The 19,273-nt window shown below is 43.5% G+C and overlaps 1 protein-coding gene across 1 annotated transcript; it reads right to left on the bottom strand.

Moving 5' to 3' along the window:
- Positions 1 to 2,800: 2,800 nt before the first annotated feature.
- LOC140710914 (uncharacterized) lies at positions 2,801 to 4,682 on the bottom strand. Its single transcript, XM_073013904.1, has 2 exons — positions 3,989 to 4,682; positions 2,801 to 3,873 (listed from the first exon to the last, which is right to left on the bottom strand). Exons 1-2 carry the CDS (start codon positions 4,559 to 4,561, stop codon positions 2,899 to 2,901), a joined length of 1,548 nt encoding a protein of 515 aa, XP_072870005.1. The 5' UTR covers positions 4,562 to 4,682; the 3' UTR covers positions 2,801 to 2,898.
- Between the last annotated feature and the right edge of the window lie 14,591 nt (positions 4,683 to 19,273).

Here is a 19,273-nt window from a genome sequence, read left to right as displayed (position 1 = left end):
TGCACTTAAGCCTGGGCAACAAGAGAAAAACTCCGCCTCCAAAATAAATAAATAAATAAATAAAAATAAGACCAATGAAAAGAGATCTTGTATGAATGGTCCAAAACTAAAGTGTGTATGATTTCATTTTCCAAGTCAAATGGGCCTCAGAGCTTAGCAGAAAGTATCATTATCACCATCATCATCCTCATCACCATCACCATCCTCACCATCATCATCATCCTCACCATCATCATCCTCACCATCATCTCCATTACCTCTCCCATTATCATCACTACCACCATCATTATCATCATCATCACCATCATCATCTCCATTATCACCACCACCACCATCATCGCCATCGTCACCGTCATCATCACCATCATCATCTCCATTATCATCATCACCATCCTCACCAACATCATCATCCTCACCGTCATCATCCTCATCACCATTATCTCCATTAACTCTCCAAATATCATCATCATCACTACCACCATTATTATCATCATCATCATTACCATCATCATCTCCATTATCACCACCATCACCATCCTTACCAACATCATTATCCTCACTGTCATCATCCTCATCACCATTATCTCCATTAACTGTCCAATTATCATCATCATCACTACCACCATCATTATCATCACCACCATCACCATCTTCATTACCTCTCCCATCATCATCACCATCCTCACCATCATCATCATCCTCACCGTCATCATCCTCATCACCATTATCTCCATTACCTCTCCAACTATCATCATCAATACCACCATCATCATCACCACCATCACCATCATCATCTTCATTACCTCTCCCATCATCATCATCACCATCCTCACCATCATCATCATCCTCACCGTCATCATCCTCATCACCATTATCTCCATTACCTCTCCCATCATCATCATCATCATCATCACTACCACCATTATCATCATCATCATTACTATCATCATCTCCATTATCACCCCCCACCACTATCATCACCATCATCATCTTCATTACCTCTCCCATCATCATCATCACCCTCCTCGCCATCATCATCCTCACCATCATCATCCTCATCACCATTATCTCCATTACCTCTCCCATCATCATCATCATCATAATCATCACTACCATCATTATCATCATCATCATTACTATCATCATCTCCATTATCACCACCACCACCATCATCACCATCATCATCTTCATTACCTCTCCCATCATCATCATCATCATAATCATCACTACCATCATTATCATCATCATTACTATCATCATCTCCATTATCACCACCACCACTATCATCACCATCATCATCTTCATTACCTCTCCCATCATCATCATCATCATAATCATCACTACCATCATTATCATCATCATTACCATCATCATCTCCATTATCACCACCACCACCATCATCACCATCATCATCTTCATTACCTCTCCCATCATCATCATCACCCTCCTCGCCATCACCATCCTCACCATCATCATCATCCTCACCGTCATCATCCTCATCACCATCATCATCTTCATTACCTCTCCCATCATCATCATCATCATAATCATCACTACCATCATTATCATCATCATTACTATCATCATCTCCATTATCACCCCCCACCACTATCATCACCATCATCATCTTCATTACCTCTCCCGTCATCATCACCCTCCTCGCCATCATCATCCTCACCATCATCATCCTCATCACCATTATCTCCATTACCTCTCCCATCATCATCATCATCATAATCATCACTACCATCATTATCATCATCATCATTACTATCATCATCTCCATTATCACCACCACCACCATCATCACCATCATCATCTTCATTACCTCTCCCATCATCATCATCATCATAATCATCACTACCATCATTATCATCATCATTACTATCATCATCTCCATTATCACCACCACCACCATCATCACCATCATCATCTTCATTACCTCTCCCATCATCATCATCATCATCATCACTACCACCATTATCATCATCATCATTACTATCATCATCTCCATTATCACCCCCCACCACTATCATCACCATCATCATCTTCATTACCTCTCCCATCATCATCATCACCCTCCTCGCCATCATCATCCTCACCATCATCATCCTCATCACCATTATCTCCATTACCTCTCCCATCATCATCATCATCATAATCATCACTACCATCATTATCATCATCATTACCATCATCATCTCCATTATCACCCCCCACCACTATCATCACCATCATCATCTTCATTACCTCTCCCATCATCATCACCCTCCTCGCCATCATCATCCTCACCATCATCATCCTCATCACCATTATCTCCATTACCTCTCCCATCATCATCATCATCATCATCACTACCACCATTATCATCATCATCATTACTATCATCATCTCCATTATCACCCCCCACCACTATCATCACCATCATCATCTTCATTACCTCTCCCATCATCATCATCACCCTCCTCGCCATCATCATCCTCACCATCATCATCCTCATCACCATTATCTCCATTACCTCTCCCATCATCATCATCATCATAATCATCACTACCATCATTATCATCATCATCATTACTATCATCATCTCCATTATCACCACCACCACCATCATCACCATCATCATCTTCATTACCTCTCCCATCATCATCATCATCATAATCATCACTACCATCATTATCATCATCATTACTATCATCATCTCCATTATCACCACCACCACTATCATCACCATCATCATCTTCATTACCTCTCCCATCATCATCACCCTCCTCGCCATCATCATCCTCACCATCATCATCCTCATCACCATTATCTCCATTACCTCTCCCATCATCATCATCATCATCATCACTACCACCATTATCATCATCATCATTACTATCATCATCTCCATTATCACCCCCCACCACTATCATCACCATCATCATCTTCATTACCTCTCCCATCATCATCATCACCCTCCTCGCCATCATCATCCTCACCATCATCATCCTCATCACCATTATCTCCATTACCTCTCCCATCATCATCATCATCATAATCATCACTACCATCATTATCATCATCATCATTACTATCATCATCTCCATTATCACCACCACCACCATCATCACCATCATCATCTTCATTACCTCTCCCATCATCATCATCATCATAATCATCACTACCATCATTATCATCATCATTACTATCATCATCTCCATTATCACCACCACCACTATCATCACCATCATCATCTTCATTACCTCTCCCATCATCATCATCATCATAATCATCACTACCATCATTATCATCATCATTACCATCATCATCTCCATTATCACCACCACCACCATCATCACCATCATCATCTTCATTACCTCTCCCATCATCATCATCACCCTCCTCGCCATCACCATCCTCACCATCATCATCCTCATCACCATTATCTCCATTACCTCTCCCATCATCATCATCATCATCATAATCATCACTACCACCATCATTATCATCATCATTACCATCATCATCTCCATTATCACCACCACCACCATCATCACCATCATCATCTTCATTACCTCTCCCATCATCATCATCATCATAATCATCACTACCACCATTATCATCATCATTACCATCATCATCTCCATTATCACCCCCCACCACTATCATCACCATCATCATCTTCATTACCTCTCCCGTCATCATCATCACCCTCCTCGCCATCATCATCCTCACCATCATCATCCTCATCACCATTATCTCCATTACCTCTCCCATCATCATCATCATCATCATAATCATCACTACCACCATCATTATCATCATCATTACCATCATCATCTCCATTATCACCACCACCACCATCATCACCATCATCATCTTCATTACCTCTCCCATCATCATCATCATCATAATCATCACTACCATCATTATCATCATCATTACCATCATCATCTCCATTATCACCCCCCACCACTATCATCACCATCATCATCTTCATTACCTCTCCCGTCATCATCACCCTCCTCGCCATCATCATCCTCACCATCATCATCCTCATCACCATTATCTCCATTACCTCTCCCATCATCATCATCACTACCACCACCATTATCATCACCATCATCTCCATTACCTCTCCCATTATCATCATCACTACCACCATCATTATTATCATCATCATCACCATCATCTCCATTATCATCACCATCATCATCTCCATTATCACCACCACCACCATCATCACCATTGTCATCATCATCACCATCATCTCCATTACCTCTTCCATCATCATCATCGTCACCATCATCCTCACCACCATCATCTCCATCACCTCTCCCATCATCATCGTCATCACTACCACCATCATTATCATCATCACCATCATCTCCATTATCACCACCATCACCATCATCACCATCATCACCATCATCATCACCATCATCTTCATTACCTCTCCCATCATCATCACCATCTTCATTACCTCTCCCAACGTCATCACTACCACCATCCTCACCATCATTATCACCATCACCATCTTCATTACCTCTCCCATCATCATCATCACCATCATCATCTCCACTATCACCACCCCATCATCATTACCATCACCATCATCATCGTCATTATGATCATTATCATTATCATCACCATCATCATCTTACCATGCCATTGTCATTATCACACCAACACCAGCATCATCATCATTGTCGTCATCATTACTACAATGTTGATAATCAGCTATAAGACTCTGAATCCCACAAGACGAGTCAACAGTGCTGCCACTGGGACATCTGAGAACAATATGCCCTGGAAGGATTTTCTCCCTTTCTTTTTTAATCCCAGAATGGCAGTGGTTTGACTGATGTTCTCTTTTGGACTATGAAGCATCTTCTGTGACCTAGAAACAACTTAGAGTGATGACTCTTTGAGAGACACCACCACCTAAGTGACCTTATAACAAATTGGTCTGGTTCAAAAGTCCTAAATCATTTTAAATGCCGCTTCAGTGCCTGTACACTCATTTGTTGTGCTGTCACTCTGGTTTCTTGGGAATAAATTAACAAAAACAGAATTGGAGATTGTCTCTTTCTGTCTTCACTTCCCTTCAGAAAGCATCATTTTTTCCCCCCCACTGGAAGAACTTGTTGTCCAGAACAAGTGTAGGCATAGAAATGCTAATTTTTGTTACTTCACCTTTCTGGGAAAATAAGGGGGAGTAGAGCCATCTGTGGTTATGGCCATCTCTTGGCCAATACGTTGGTTTTGAAATAAACTGATTTTGAATTAGATGTGCAGTGTGCATCTGTGAGATTGAAGTTAGACGTGTGTGTAGGAGAGGGAAGCCCACAAAGCTGTGAAGATACAGTAGGAAGAAGGGTTCTATGAGAAAATGTAAAACAATGGCATTTGTTTGGATCAGATACAGCTATGTCTGAGTGGACTAAAGATACAAATCTGCTCATGGCCGCAGCAGATGTCACTCCTGGGCCCCCTGGATAAGCAACAGAAAGTCAAAGGTGGCAAATCTATCAAGCCTTTCTGAGCTTCTATGATGGACGGTTGGGTCCTCGGCCATCAGTGAGGATTGGCAGGGTCTTCTCAGCAATGTAAGAGTTTGAATCCAAGCCTCCGTGAATTTGGGAGGACAGCCCAGCTGGAAGCTGTGACTCAACAAGGCCAGCCTGAGACTCCACAAGCTCAAATAATTGTTCAGGCAGATAAATGCCATTAGGCTGCCAAGGTGACGTGGTAAGGTGTTTGTCAAGGTAGATGGAGCCTGGTGAGGGAAAGTTAGGGTGGAAAACTTTAGAAATCCAGGCAGGAAAACTTCAGGCATATGGATAAGCCATCCATCCATCTACCTGCCATTCACCCATTCATTCACTTATGCACATATCCATCCATCCATCCATCCATCCATCCATCCATCCATCCATCCATCCATCCATCCACCCATCCATCCACCCACCCACCCATCCACCCATCTATCCAGACAGCCAGCCAGCAACCCATCCATCTACCCACCCACCCATCCACCCATCTATCCAGACAGCCAGCCAGCAACCCGTCCATCTGCCTATCCATCCATCCACTTATCCATCCACTCATGCACATAGCCACCATCCATTTATCCAACTATCCACCCATTTATCCATCTATCCACTCATCCATCTGTCTATCCATCCTTCCTTCCATTCAACATGCATACATGTGTCAGAAACTTCCTTGTCCTTGGGGACACAGGGCATCAAGATATGGTCCAGTTAACAGAACTCCAAGCTCCAGGTCAGAGCTGGAGCTTCAAGAAGAAAGAAACTTCTTTCTTTCTTCTTGGGAACAGAGAGGAGCGTGAGTTTAGTAATTCAGACACAGTTCCTCACTTAACAAGACAAGTAGACCACAAAAGGCAGAGTTCAACTTAGCATCCATTGATAAGTACCAAGACACCCCCTTCTCAGGTAGACTTCTGAGAGCAAGGACATCATTCTACCCTCTCCACAAAAGTACTGGTACAAGAAGGGCTTTCTCCATGGCTAGCTGAAGAGGTCCCCAGCTCAAGTTCAGATTGATCTAGGAAGAGTCCTGAAAATGACCCTGTCAGTGGAGATTCTGGGAAGGGGCAGTGAAGGACTCTTCAGGAAAAGGTAAGGACCAAGAGAAAGAACATGAAATCCAAGGATGAAAGTTAAAGACAAAATGCAGAAGCGAGGTTGAACTTGAGTAGAAGCTAGAATGAGGGCAGCATTTGCATTGATGGAGGGAAGAGAAAACTATCCTAGGCAGAGGGTATACCAGAAACATAAGGCAACTATTATTCATGAAGGTCTTGCTTGAGGAACAGTATGGACTCCAGAGCAGGTACAAGACACGTGGCAGGTCGCGGTGGATGAGTGATCTGTCGAAACGAAGGCTAGAAGGCCATGAACAGATGGCCAAGGGCTTGGCTTGTAGGCAATGAGAGTGGTAAAGGCGTGGAGGAGTGCAGGATTGCTTAGGGCATAGAGCCCAGTGGGGGTCCAGTGGGAGAGGCTGGAGAAAGGATATACCTAGAATCCAGTGGGAGAGGCTGAAAGAATGGAAACCAGTTGTAACACCATTGCTCTAATTGAGCTTTGGAAAGAACTTCACATAGTAGGCGGGTGACAATGCAGAAACGAGGGCGTAAGAGAAATTTTGAAAGAAGGCACGTGAGATAAGAAATCATTGTGGAAAACAGTGTGACGATTCTTCAAAGAACTAAAAAGTGAACTACCATTCAACCAAGCAATCCTATTACCAGACATACACCCAAAAGAAAATCATTTTATTGTAAAGACACATGCAAGTGTGTGTTCACTGCAGCACCATTCACACTAGGAAAGACATGAAATCAACCTAAATTCCCATCAGTGGTGGACTGAATGAAGAAAATGTAGTACACATATACCATGGAATACTATGCAGCCATAAAAAGAAAGAGATCATGCCCTTTGCAGGAACATGGATGGAGCTGGACACTATTATCTCAAGACAGATAGATAGAAAGATAGATAGATAGATAGATAGATAGATAGATAGATAGATAGATATAGATGATAGATAGATAGATAGATAGATAGATAGATAGATAGATAACCACATGAGCCTCTGAGGATATTGAGTTATATATGTAACTTAATTTATTAACATAAACAGCCATCATGTTATTAACTTATTAACATCCGTCATATGAATTATCTTCTAATTAGCACAGCGTCTCGACACACCCAGAACGACACAGCGTGTCCTAACTATTGCAGGGAAGAAAATGGGAGGAGGGAGAGGATTAGAAAAAAATAAGTAATGGGTACCAGGCTTAATACCTAGATGATGAAATAATCTGCACAATAAACTCTCATGACCCAAGTTTACCTACATAACAAACTTACATGTGTACCCCTGAACATAATAGAAAACTTAGAAGACACCTCATTTTCACGAGTGTTTTAAACTTGCTCCCCTCTTCATGGGTAGCAGTACATATGTTCTTATCCTTTGTTTCTTTCGAAGAAATCAATGTGCTTCTAAGCCAGCATAAGCTGAGAGCCCATGTGGACAAGAGGAGGAGGTATTGTGTTATAAGGAATTTTTTTTTGTATAAACCAGAGAGAGGATAGAGAGAATTATTGTGTGAGGACACAAGACTTATCCACGAAGATGCGTTTAAGACAAATTTGAATTTCTACAGGAAACTCATCCCCTACCAGCCAAACGGATGGATTATGACAAAGCCTGTGATTGGCTCCAGAAATCCATCAGCTCTTTTTGAAACTTAGTTTTAATTTAGTTCTGAAACAAAAAGAATGAGTAAAACGTTTCTCTAATACAATGTCCAAAATGGTGAGGCAAACTCCACCAGCAGAGAAAGCTGTTGGCCGTCATGCAACCTGTGCGGAGTTTATGAAATTAGCATGCAGAGGCTTCAGGGCTGCATTAGTCCATTTTCATGCTGCTGATAAAGACATACCCGAGACTGGGTAATTTATAAAGAAAAAGGGGTTTGATAGACTCACAATTTCAGATGGCTGAGAAGGCCTCAAAATTGTGGTGGAAGGAAACAGGCAGGTCTTACATGGTGGCAGGCAAGAGAGAATAAGAACCAAGTGAAAGGGGAATCCCCTTATAAAACCATAAGATCTCGATGAGACTTACTCACTACCACAAGAACAGTATGGGAGAAACAGCCCCCATGATTCAATGACCTCCCGTTGGGTCCCCCCCTTCCATCACACATGGGAATTATGGGAGCTACAATTCAAGATGAGATTTGGGTGGGGACACAGCCAAACTATATCAAGTGCAAACAACGTTTCTGACTTCTCTTGAGGGAAAAGATACTTTGAAGATTTGAGTACTTGGGAGCCAACCACCATGATCTCCTGCCCTCTGAATTAACAGTGTAATCACAACCGCCATCTTTGAACAACAGTGTTACAGCTGAAAAGTTAGTTAGAGGAAAAATGTCTGACTTTCCTCTAGCTTTTCTCCCCCAACACTATTCAGATTTCTTTGCTTATAAATGGTTAAGTGGATGTGGACGAGGAGGTTGAGCTGGTTCTCACAGAGGAGTAGGGAGTCTGAAATGACTTTCAGTATGGGAAAGGAAGAGAGAAATCACTTCTACAGGTTTTTCAGGATCAAGCTTCAGGTAGGTGCATCCGTGCAGCATTCTCCCCCAAAGAACTTGATAGTACGAGAAATAAGCCTGCCTGCGAACTACACCACACATTGTGTCACCAAAAGCATGCAATTAAATGTTGAATGCAGACCAAGAGACTTTCTAGATCTAACGGAAGAGTTGAGGACTTTCTAGAACTAACGGAAGAGTTGACGACTTTCTAGAACTGTCTAAGGGAAGAGTTGAGGACTTTCTAGAACTATCTAATGGAAGAGTTGAGGACTTTCTAGAACTATCTAATGGAAGAGTTGAGGACTTCCTAGAACTATCTAATGGAAGAGTTGAGGACTTTCTAGAACTAACGGAAGAGTTGAGGACTTTCTAGAACTGTCCAACGGGAGAGTTGAGGACTTTCTAGAACTAACAGAAGAGTTGACGACTTTCTAGAACTGTCCAACCTAAGAGTTGACGACTTTCTAGAACTGTCTAATGGAAAAGTTGACGACTTTCTAGAACTAATGGAAGAGTTGAGGACTTTCTAGAACTAACGGAAGAGTTGACGACTTTCTAGAACTGCCTAAGGGAAGAGTTGCAACTTTCTAGAACGGAAGAGTTGAGGACTTTCTAGAACTATCTAACGGAAGAGTTGAGGAAAACACAAAACTCCCATCGAGGGACCTGGCTCCAGTCTCCTGGAGGTAGGCGAGAGCATGACTGTGATTTCATGAGTGGGAATCCAGTTAATTACACCCTTCTGGGTGTGTCAAGAGGCTGTGCTAATTAGAAGAGGATTCATATGATGCATGTTAATAAGTTACATATATAACTCAATAGCCTCAGAGGCTCATGTGATTATCTATCAATGTATCTATGTATCTATATATCACCTATCTATACACATAAATATATATGCATGCAATCAATATATGCACAAACTATATATTTTATTACATTATATCACAAGAATAAACTGTATATACATATGTTCATGTGTCATTTTTATATATATGTGTATATATATAAAAATATATGTGTGTGTGTGTGTGTATGTAATCACATGATCCTTAGAGGATTTTTCTTTTTTTGAAATGGAGTCTTGCTCTGTCACCCAGGCTGGAGTGCAGTGGCGCAATCTCGGCTCACTGCAACCTCTGCCTCCCGGGTTCAAGGGATTCTCCTGCCTCAGCCTCCCTAGTAGCGGGAATTACCGGAGTCTACCACCACGCCCAGCCAATTTTTGTATTTTTAGTAGAGACGGGGTTTCACCATGTTGGCCAGGCTGGTCTCGAACTGCTGACCTCAGGTGGTATGCCTGCCTCACCCTCCCAAAGTGCTGGAATTACAAGCATGAGCCACCACACCCAGCCCCTTTGAGGATATTGAGTTATTTTTACAATTCATTGATATTCTGCTGAGTGAATATTGTATTGTTTTACCTTGTATACATTTATTGATGTGGCATATGTATATGCCATTCCTTTTTTTTTTTTTATTTGAGATGGAGTCTCGCTCTGTCGCCCAGGCTGGAGTGCAGTGGCACGATCTCGGCTCACTGCAATCCCCGCCTCCCGGGCTCACGCCATTCTCCTGCCTCAGCCTCCTGAGTAGCTGGGACCACAGGTGCCCGCCACTGCGCCCGGCTAATTTTTTTATTTTCAGTAGAGACGGGGTTTCACCGTGTTAGCCAGGATGGTCTCGATCTCCTGACCTCGTGATCCGCCTGCCTCAGCCTCCCAAAGTGCTGGGATGACAGGCGTGAGCCACCGCGCCCGGCCTATGCCATTACTTTCCATGGCAAAAACCACAATTACTTTTGCACCAACCCGATGCCATTTATTTCACCTCAACCTCTATCGACACCGACTTCTCTGGTCATGTGTAGCTTCTCAGATAAATGTGTCTCCCCAGACAGCGTAGGACCACCTGGCTGGATGGCACCAAATTAGAGAGCAACGTGTGGGTCAGAAGTTGGTCTCTCCTAAGCTAATGCAACAACTGATGCCTGTACTATCCTTATCAATCCGAGCTTGTAAGCCTCCAAAACTGAGGATCGCCTGCTGGTTTCTGGTGAATTTACGCCGATAATACCGTTTCGTGGGTGCAGCACACCAACATGGCACATGTATACCTACGTAACAAACCTGCACGTTGTGCACATGTACCCTAGAACTTAAAGTATAATAAAAAATTTTAAAAAAAATGATCAAAATGAAACAAAATGGCAACAACAAAAACCCCAGAAACTCACTGAGGTAACACGATGTATACTCATCAGATATAGCACTCACTCAATTGTATATTTATCTCTATTTATATGAATATTGTATTTCTGGTCATACGATTTGTAGTAAAAATGATCCATTAAGTTAAAAAAAAAAAAAAAAACCATTTCGTGCAGGTTTCATGGCTTGGGAGCACTGCAGATTTCACGATATTGAATTGTTCCTTCTGACTGAGCTCTGATTGAGCTAACTGATGCTACATTTAATTTCAGGGTGGACTGAATCGAACAGGCTTACTAATAAGAGTAGGAGGCCAGGTGAGGTGGCTCACGCCTGTAATCTCAGCACTTTGGGAGGCCGAGGCGGGCGGATCACAAGGTCAGGAGATGGAGACTCTCCTGGCTAACACGGTGAAACCTCATCTCTACTAAAAATACAAAAACTTAGCCAGGTGTGGTGGTGGACGCCTGTAGTCCCAGCTACTCCAGAGGCTGAGGCAGGAGAATCACTTGAACCCAGGAGGCGGAGGTTGCAGTGAGCCGAGATGACGCCACTGCGCTCCAGCCTGGGTGACAGAGTGAGACTCCATCAAAAAAAAAAAAGGAAAGAAAAAAAATAAAAGATCTGTGGTCTTAAGAACAGTCCAGGGTCAGGCGCGGTGGCTCACGCCCGTAAACCTAGCACTTTGGGAGGCCGAGGCGGGCAGATCACGAGGTCAGAAGATCGAGACCATTCTGGCTAACACGGTGAAACCCCGTCCCTACTAGAAACACAAAAAATTAGCCGGGTGTGGCGGTGGGCACCTGTAGTCCCAGCTACTTGGGAGGCTGAGGCAGGAGAATGGCATGAACCCAGGAGGTGGAGCTTGCAGTGAGCCAAGATCGCACCACTGCACTCCAGCCTGGGCCACAGAGCGAGACAAGAAGAAAGAAGAAAGAAGGAAGGAGGAGGAAGAAGGAGGAAGAAGGAGGAAGAAGAAGAAGAAGGAGGAGGAGGAGGAGGAGGAGGAGGAAGAAGAAGAAGAAAGAAGAAAGAAGAAGAGTTCATGGTGACAGATAAAGTTTCGACAGTTATTTGCACAGTGGAGAGTGAAAGATTTGAAGTCAAATGCATCATATCAGAGCTCATAGTTCCTGAGACCTTAGCACATATCAGACTTAGATGTGAGTGGGTTACATAAAGTCACTCACTCCGTCTTGAAGAAAACCCTCTGAGTCGAATACTGTGACCGTCGTAATCTACGCATACAGACAGGTAGTCCACGGGGCAACGTGACTTGCCCAGGGTCACAGGCACGTCCTGGGGAGAATTTGAAATCTGAACACTAGGATATCAAGTGCAAAAGTGTACACTCTTCGTGTGGCCCAGCAGAGAGAGAAGGACCCAAGTATGAAGAAATCCTGGCCTTTAGAGGAAGATGGAGATCATAGGTACCAAGTATGAAGAAATCCTGGCCTTTGGAGGGAGAAGAGATGGAGATCATAGGACCCAAGAGATCACAAGGCAGAGAAGGTAGAAGTGGCTCCAAGACTGAGGAGAGTCATGGCAGCCCAGACTAGGAGCTGTAGGAGGATGGGGAAGTCAACAGAGAGTGCCCAAGAGAGATGGAGTGGGCGGTTGGCGGGAAGCGTATCACAGAAGCATTCAGTCGTGCATCCTTGTGAGTAGAACACTTCCAAGTCAAGTTGCAGGAGATTGACTTGGAACTGAGTGGCGTGGAAAGGCAGGTTGGAGTGTCAAAAAATAAAACAAAATAAAGGCAATTTTCACTGGACAGTAAACCGCAGCTCTCGACATGGTTTTAGTTTGGAGCTTAGCGAGAACTGCTGGCTCTTTAGTAGAATGAGGTCATAGTACGAATTTCCAAGAAAGGTGTTAGGTTTCATCCTCTGGGTGTTGTGTTGCTTGTAAACAGTTCAAATATTTCTTTTCTAGGCCAGGAACAGTGGCTCACGCCTGTCATCCCAGCACTTTGGGAGGCCGAGGCAGGTGGATCACTTGAGGTCAGGAGTTTGCGACCAGCCTGACCAACGTGACAAAACCCCGTTTCTACCAAAAATACGAAAATTAGCTGGACGTGGTGGTGGGTGCCTGTAGTCCCAGCTACTTGGGAGGCTGAGGCAGGGGAATGGCGTGAACCCGGGAGGTGGAGCTTGCAGTGACCCGAGATGGCGCCACTGCACTCCAGCCTGGGTGACAGAGCGAGACTCCGTCTCAAAAATGAAATAAAATAAATGCAGTTTTCACTGGACAGTAAACTGCAACTATCGACATGGTTTTAGCGTAGAGCTGAGCAAGAACTTCTGGCTCATCCGCATTAGGAGGTCGTGGTATGAATTTCCAAGAGAGGTGTCAGGTTTCATGGCTCTGGGTGTTGCGTTGCTTGTAAACAGTTAAAAGATTTCTTTTCTTCCAGCTGTGTTGTGAGTGCATCCCTAAAACAAAGCCACAGACTTCAACAAGAAATCCCACGCATGAGAAGGATGTGTGTGAGCTTCTTCCAAAAATGCGTGGCAGAAACTGAACTTGCTCCGAGCTGCCAAAAATCTGATAAACAGCCCCCACTGTCAATCACCCGTCATGGGTTTCTCCTTGCTTTGCGGAGGCTCATTTTAGCTTTCGGGAAAATCTGTGGATCCCAAAATAAACGACTGCAATGGTGCGGTGGGCTGCGGTAGAGGGAAACAGAGCCATGTGGTTCAAAGGAGAAAGGGCATGAGTATGAGCTTAGCCACAGTGGGTTGCTGTAGAGGGAAATAGAGCCGCATGGTTCAAAGGAGAAAGGGCATGAGTATGAGCTTAGCTGACTGGGCATGAGTACCAAGGAAACTAAGCTACCATAGCCTTCACAATGAAGAAGAAAATGCAGGCAATGCACTCTTGCTCTTAGAAACTGCAAAAAAAGAGGATTAGGTCTCTAAACTGTGTCAGGCACAGTCAGGATTGTAGATATCTCACTGGGTCTTAGGAATGGTACCATGTGCCCATGGTTTGTCTAATTTTAACAACAGAGAGTTGAGTGCAAAGGTATATGAGATATCCATTCCTATTTCTTTTTTATTTCACTTAAAAAAAAAAGAAAAAGACCCAGGTAGAATCCATCCAGTAAAAAAATGAAGTCAATGAGGTGAATATCTGAAACTGGTGAATATTTCCAATTCCTGTCCTAGTTGAAGAGGATACAAAACATCAAGGGGACAGACACTCAAATGATACCCTCAGATGTTGAGATTGTATGCGATGGCATCCCAGCTAGTGATTTTATATCTGACATCAGTCATGGCCCTAACAATACAGTTTAAAATCATTTTGGAAAAGTATTGAAGATGCCACAGTCTAATTCTCAAACTGGAAAATATTCAAAGAGACCCGTAGAGACCAAACTACATGCCAACTTTTCTTCCTCATTGTATGATCACAATCACATCTTGTCTACCTTGACAGGGTGCCCTGCCATTTAATTTTTTTTAACTTTTTTTGGTTGGGGGGAGATAGAGTCTTGCTCTGTCACCCGGGCTGGAGTGCAGTGGTGCAATCTCAGCTCACTGCAACCTCTGACTCCCGGGTTCAAGCGATTCTCCTGCCTCAGCCTCCCGAGTAGCTGGGATTACGGGCACCTGTCACCACGCCAGGCTAATGTTTGTATTTTTAGTAGAGATGAGGTTTCACCATATTGGCCAGGCTGGTCTCGAATGCTTGACCTCAAGTGACTCATCTTCCTCGGCCTCCCAAAGTGCTGGGATGACAGGCGTGAGCCGCTGTGCCAGGTCCAACATTTTAATGTTTTTTAGATCAGTTTGTAACTGCTCTTTTCAAATCTTGAGTCCCCAAGTAGGTGTCACCTTTACCTTACCAGTTTTCATAAACTGTAAATCTCATAGACAATCCATCGTAACCAATATTTCTCCATCATTGTAGGAAGCAGATGATGATCTATCTACTGAGGTCACCTGGGGAGAGCTTGATTGACATAAACAGATAATCTCCCCCAGGCAGTCTGACCTCCCTCTCCATGGACTCTGGCAGATGGATCTCAATGACCACCTCCATGTCCACTAAGGCAAGTAAGTATGGATGAATGAATATGAATATCCCAAGAGGGAAAGCTGCTTTGGTGAATTTTATATTCTATTGTCCAGCATCCAGTTAACAGGCAAAATACAGAATATTTCCATGGAGATACGGTACCTGCTTTTGCTTCCAACACGCAAGATCTCTCTCAAGAAAGAGAGAATTTAGAGTGTTCTCTGTTCTTCAAAATGGACATTCCAACCTGAGCCATTTGAGAGAGAGAGTTCCACAGTAAGCGCTTTCTGTAAATATAAATGGGGCAGTTTCATGACGCATCTCTCCACTTATTTTCATCTGTGTGTTTAGGTGTCTCTTCTCTTCTCTGTCACCATGTTGCAAAGCAGAGCCTTTTCCATCTGGGCAAAATGGAGACCGCCCAGGGCAACTCCAAAGTGTCAGATTCTATTAGCCTTATCCAATAACCCCATGAGAAGGTCATTCATATTCATCAGCTATGCAGTTCAGTTTCTGGAAATTGGTAATGTACTCAAGATGTCAGCTTCCACATAGCCAACTGCCATCAGGAACCAGACAGTCAGAAGCAGAGGAGAAAAGTTATCAGATCTGGCAGGAGACTGTTACTGAGGCTAAAATTAGCCTTGGACGACTCACAGAAAAAACTAATTGCTTGTGACTGCTAGATTTCTGTCGGTGGCAAAGGTTCATTAGGACACAGGACACATCACATTCTGAGCATCTGCCAATTTATTTTCCACACGGGGCACGGACATTTGGTGAGCCCTTCCCATGCGTGAAGCATGGTGACGAGAGAAGAACTAAAACGACATTCTCCTTCTGAAGGGATTGACATTCATGAATGAATAATACTTAAATCACCTAAGTATGAGGGACCCATGTCACGTCTGGAATAGAAGTATAATAGCTGGGTGCAGTGGCTCGCATCTGTCATCCCAGCACTTTGGGAGGCCGAGGCAGGTGGATCACCTGAGGTCAGGAGTTCCAGACCAGCCTGGCTAACATGCTGAAATCCCGTTTCTACTAAAAATACAAAAAATTAGCCGGGCGTGGTGGCGGGCACCTGTAATCCCAGCTACTCAGGAGGCTGAGGCAGGAGAATCTCTTGAACCTGGAGGTGGAGGTTGCAGTGAGCCAAGATCGCACCACTGCACTCCAGCTTGGGTAACACAAGTGAAACTCCATCTCAATAAAACCAACCAACCAAAAAAACAAACAAAAAAACCCCCAAATAAACCCATAAAAAAAAAGTTTGGAAAAAAAAAAAGAAGTACAATAAAGGAGGGTATTTCAGATGGGGGAATGATGTATATGCGGTTCAGAGGATCTTCAAAGAGCAAAATTTGGGTTGGAGCTTGAGTTTCTTTCCTGAACTTGCTATAACAAATTTATACAAACTGGGTGGTTTACAACAATATACATATGTTGTCTCATAGTTCTGGAAGACAGAAGTCTCTGATCAAGATGTTGGGAGGCATGGGTCCTTATGAGGGTTGCAAGAGAGGAACTTGTCTCATGGCTATCTCCTGGCTTCTAGTGGCCCCAGGTATTCCTTGGTGATATGGTTTGGCTGTGTCCCCACCCAAATCTCATCTTGAATTTCCACGTGTTGTGGGAGGGATTCGGTGAGAGGTCACTGAATCATGGGGGCAAGTCTTTTCTATGCTGTTCTCATGATAGTGAGTAAGTCTCATGAAATCTGATAGTTTCATAAGGCGGTGTTTCCCTGCACAAGCTCTCTCTTTGCCTACTGCCATCCATGTAAGATGTGACTTGCTCCTCCTTGCCTTCAGCCATGATTGTGAGACCTCCCCAGCCACATAGAATTGTAAGTCCATTAAACCTCTCTTTCTTTTGTAAATTGCCCACTCTCGGGTATGTCTTTGTCAGCAGTGTGAAAACAGACTAATACACTTGGCTTGTAGACATATCACCCTGATTTCTGCTTTTCTCTCCAACACGACCTTCATTTTGTGTCTTTTCATCCGTCGGGTATAACAACACCTGTCATTGGAGGTCATACCCACCCTGTGGTCTCGTCTTGAGATCTTTTCCTTAATTGCATCTTCAAAGACCCTTTTCCATCATAAGGTCCCATTTCCCAGGGGATGAGAGTCTGCACCTGAATCCAGACCTTGGGCAGAGTACAATTGAAAGGGGAGAGAAAAGTAAATACAGCGATGTTTAAACCCATCAATCCTTTTAATTCTCCTTGGATTTTGAGAGAAATATGGCATTTTGAGCATCCAAAAGCTACAGAGAGACTTCATCAACAAATTTTAAGATTCTCATGCTTTTCATTATGTCCGAGACTTTTGAATATGTTCATGATTGGAGGATGACCAAAATGTTAAATCCTGCACTAACTGGTATTGACAACGTGTCCATGTCAAAATGATTCATTAGAAAGGCCAAGAATATCACTGTTTAGCAGGGAGAGATGGAAAAAAAAGGCTACCTAGAAAATGCTCATGAAAAATCAGTACAAGATAAAATTAAGATACCAAATGAAGAGTTGGCATGTTTATTGATGTTTCTTTCAGGTTTAATTTCTGCCTGGTTTACTACTCTGTCCTCCTCACTCACTGGGGAAATTAACTTTATAGGTTCTTCTCCTGTTCTTGCAGGTCTTTCTTTTCTTTTTTTATTGCTTTATTTTTTAAATTATATTTTTACTATATTTTTTATATTATTTTTATTTTATTTTGTAATTTTATTTTATTTTTATTTTTTATTGAGACTGGGTCTCACACTGTCACCCAGGCTGGAGTGCAGTGGCGCAATCCCGGCTCACTGCAACCTCCGCCTCCCGGGTTCAAGCAGTTCTCCTGCCTCAGCTTCCTGAGTAGCTGGGATTACAGGCACCTGCCACCATATCCAGCTAATTTTTTGTATTTTTAGTAGAGACAGGGTTTCACCATGTTGGCCAGGCTGGTCTGGAACTGTTGACCTCGTGATTCACCCGCCTTGACCTCCCAAAGTGCTGGGATTACGGGCGTGAGCCACTGAGTCGGACCCTTTCTTTTCATTTCTGTCTATGTGGGGCATAACAACTGCCTGTTTAGAGATTCTCAACTCACTCTTTCCCTCGGTCCTGAGCCTCTGACTGTCTCCAAAAATGGCCTGAGCCTCGATTATATTCTGCTTCTCAGCTCTAAATAAATAGGTAACGGTGAAAGGATTGCAAGCCTGCAAAGAAAGGCTAACCGTTGTCTAGTGGAACCCTCCTTTGCTGCACAGATGGAGAAATGCCTGCCATGAAGTGAGTTCTGTTCTGCAGAAACTTTTTTGGTCTTGAAAATGCAAGTTCTGTTGAGGAGGTTGAGGTGGGGGAGTCGAACAGGAGGTGTGAAGGAGCCGGACTTGGCAGCGAGTCTGGGTGCTGACAAGTGGAGACTCAGAGACGCCAACCTCACAGGTGATGAATTGCTGCTATTACTCTGCGGAAATTTGTGACTTTCTAAATCCAATTACCCAACCATGGAAAGTCCCCACCTTTTCTCTCTGACTTTGTCCCTGAGAGAAGGAGCTTTGCTGGATGGAGACAAACCTAGCAATGCCACGTGTGCTGGTGTTGGATTTTTGGATATTACTCTGCTTCAACTTGCCTGGTGGTTCCACGCTATTCTGATTCCTTTACAATGCAATGCTTTGTGAGAAGATGGCAGACACAAGGCAGATCCTTAGAATAAACTGCCGACGATATTAGCTTCTTATGCAATCAGCCAACACCCGGAACACGAAGCTTGCCCCCTGTTTTTGCCACAGCACAGGTTCAGAGCTTTAGGAGCTGGTGAAAAGTAATTCTGGTGGTGGCCATGGAGCCACTGGGCATGAGAGCTACGGGGGTGATACCACCCCAAAGAGATGAGTGTTGTTG

Source organism: Chlorocebus sabaeus, chromosome X (genome assembly GCF_047675955.1).
Source record: "Chlorocebus sabaeus isolate Y175 chromosome X, mChlSab1.0.hap1, whole genome shotgun sequence".
NCBI classification, from domain to species: Eukaryota; Metazoa; Chordata; class Mammalia; order Primates; family Cercopithecidae; genus Chlorocebus; species Chlorocebus sabaeus.
This window is presented reverse-complemented; position numbering and strand designations above follow the sequence as displayed.

What these genes read in the sequence shown, in the direction of transcription:
- LOC140710914 (XM_073013904.1), bottom strand. Translation starts at nt 4,561, where the DNA reads ATGATGATGGTGATGATGATGATGGGAGAGGTAATGAAGATGGTGATG. An exon ending in GGGTGATGATGACGGGAGAG is followed by an intron (nt 3,874 to 3,988) that starts GTAATGAAGATG and finishes ATGATGGGAGAG; the next exon opens with GTAATGAAGATGATGATGGT.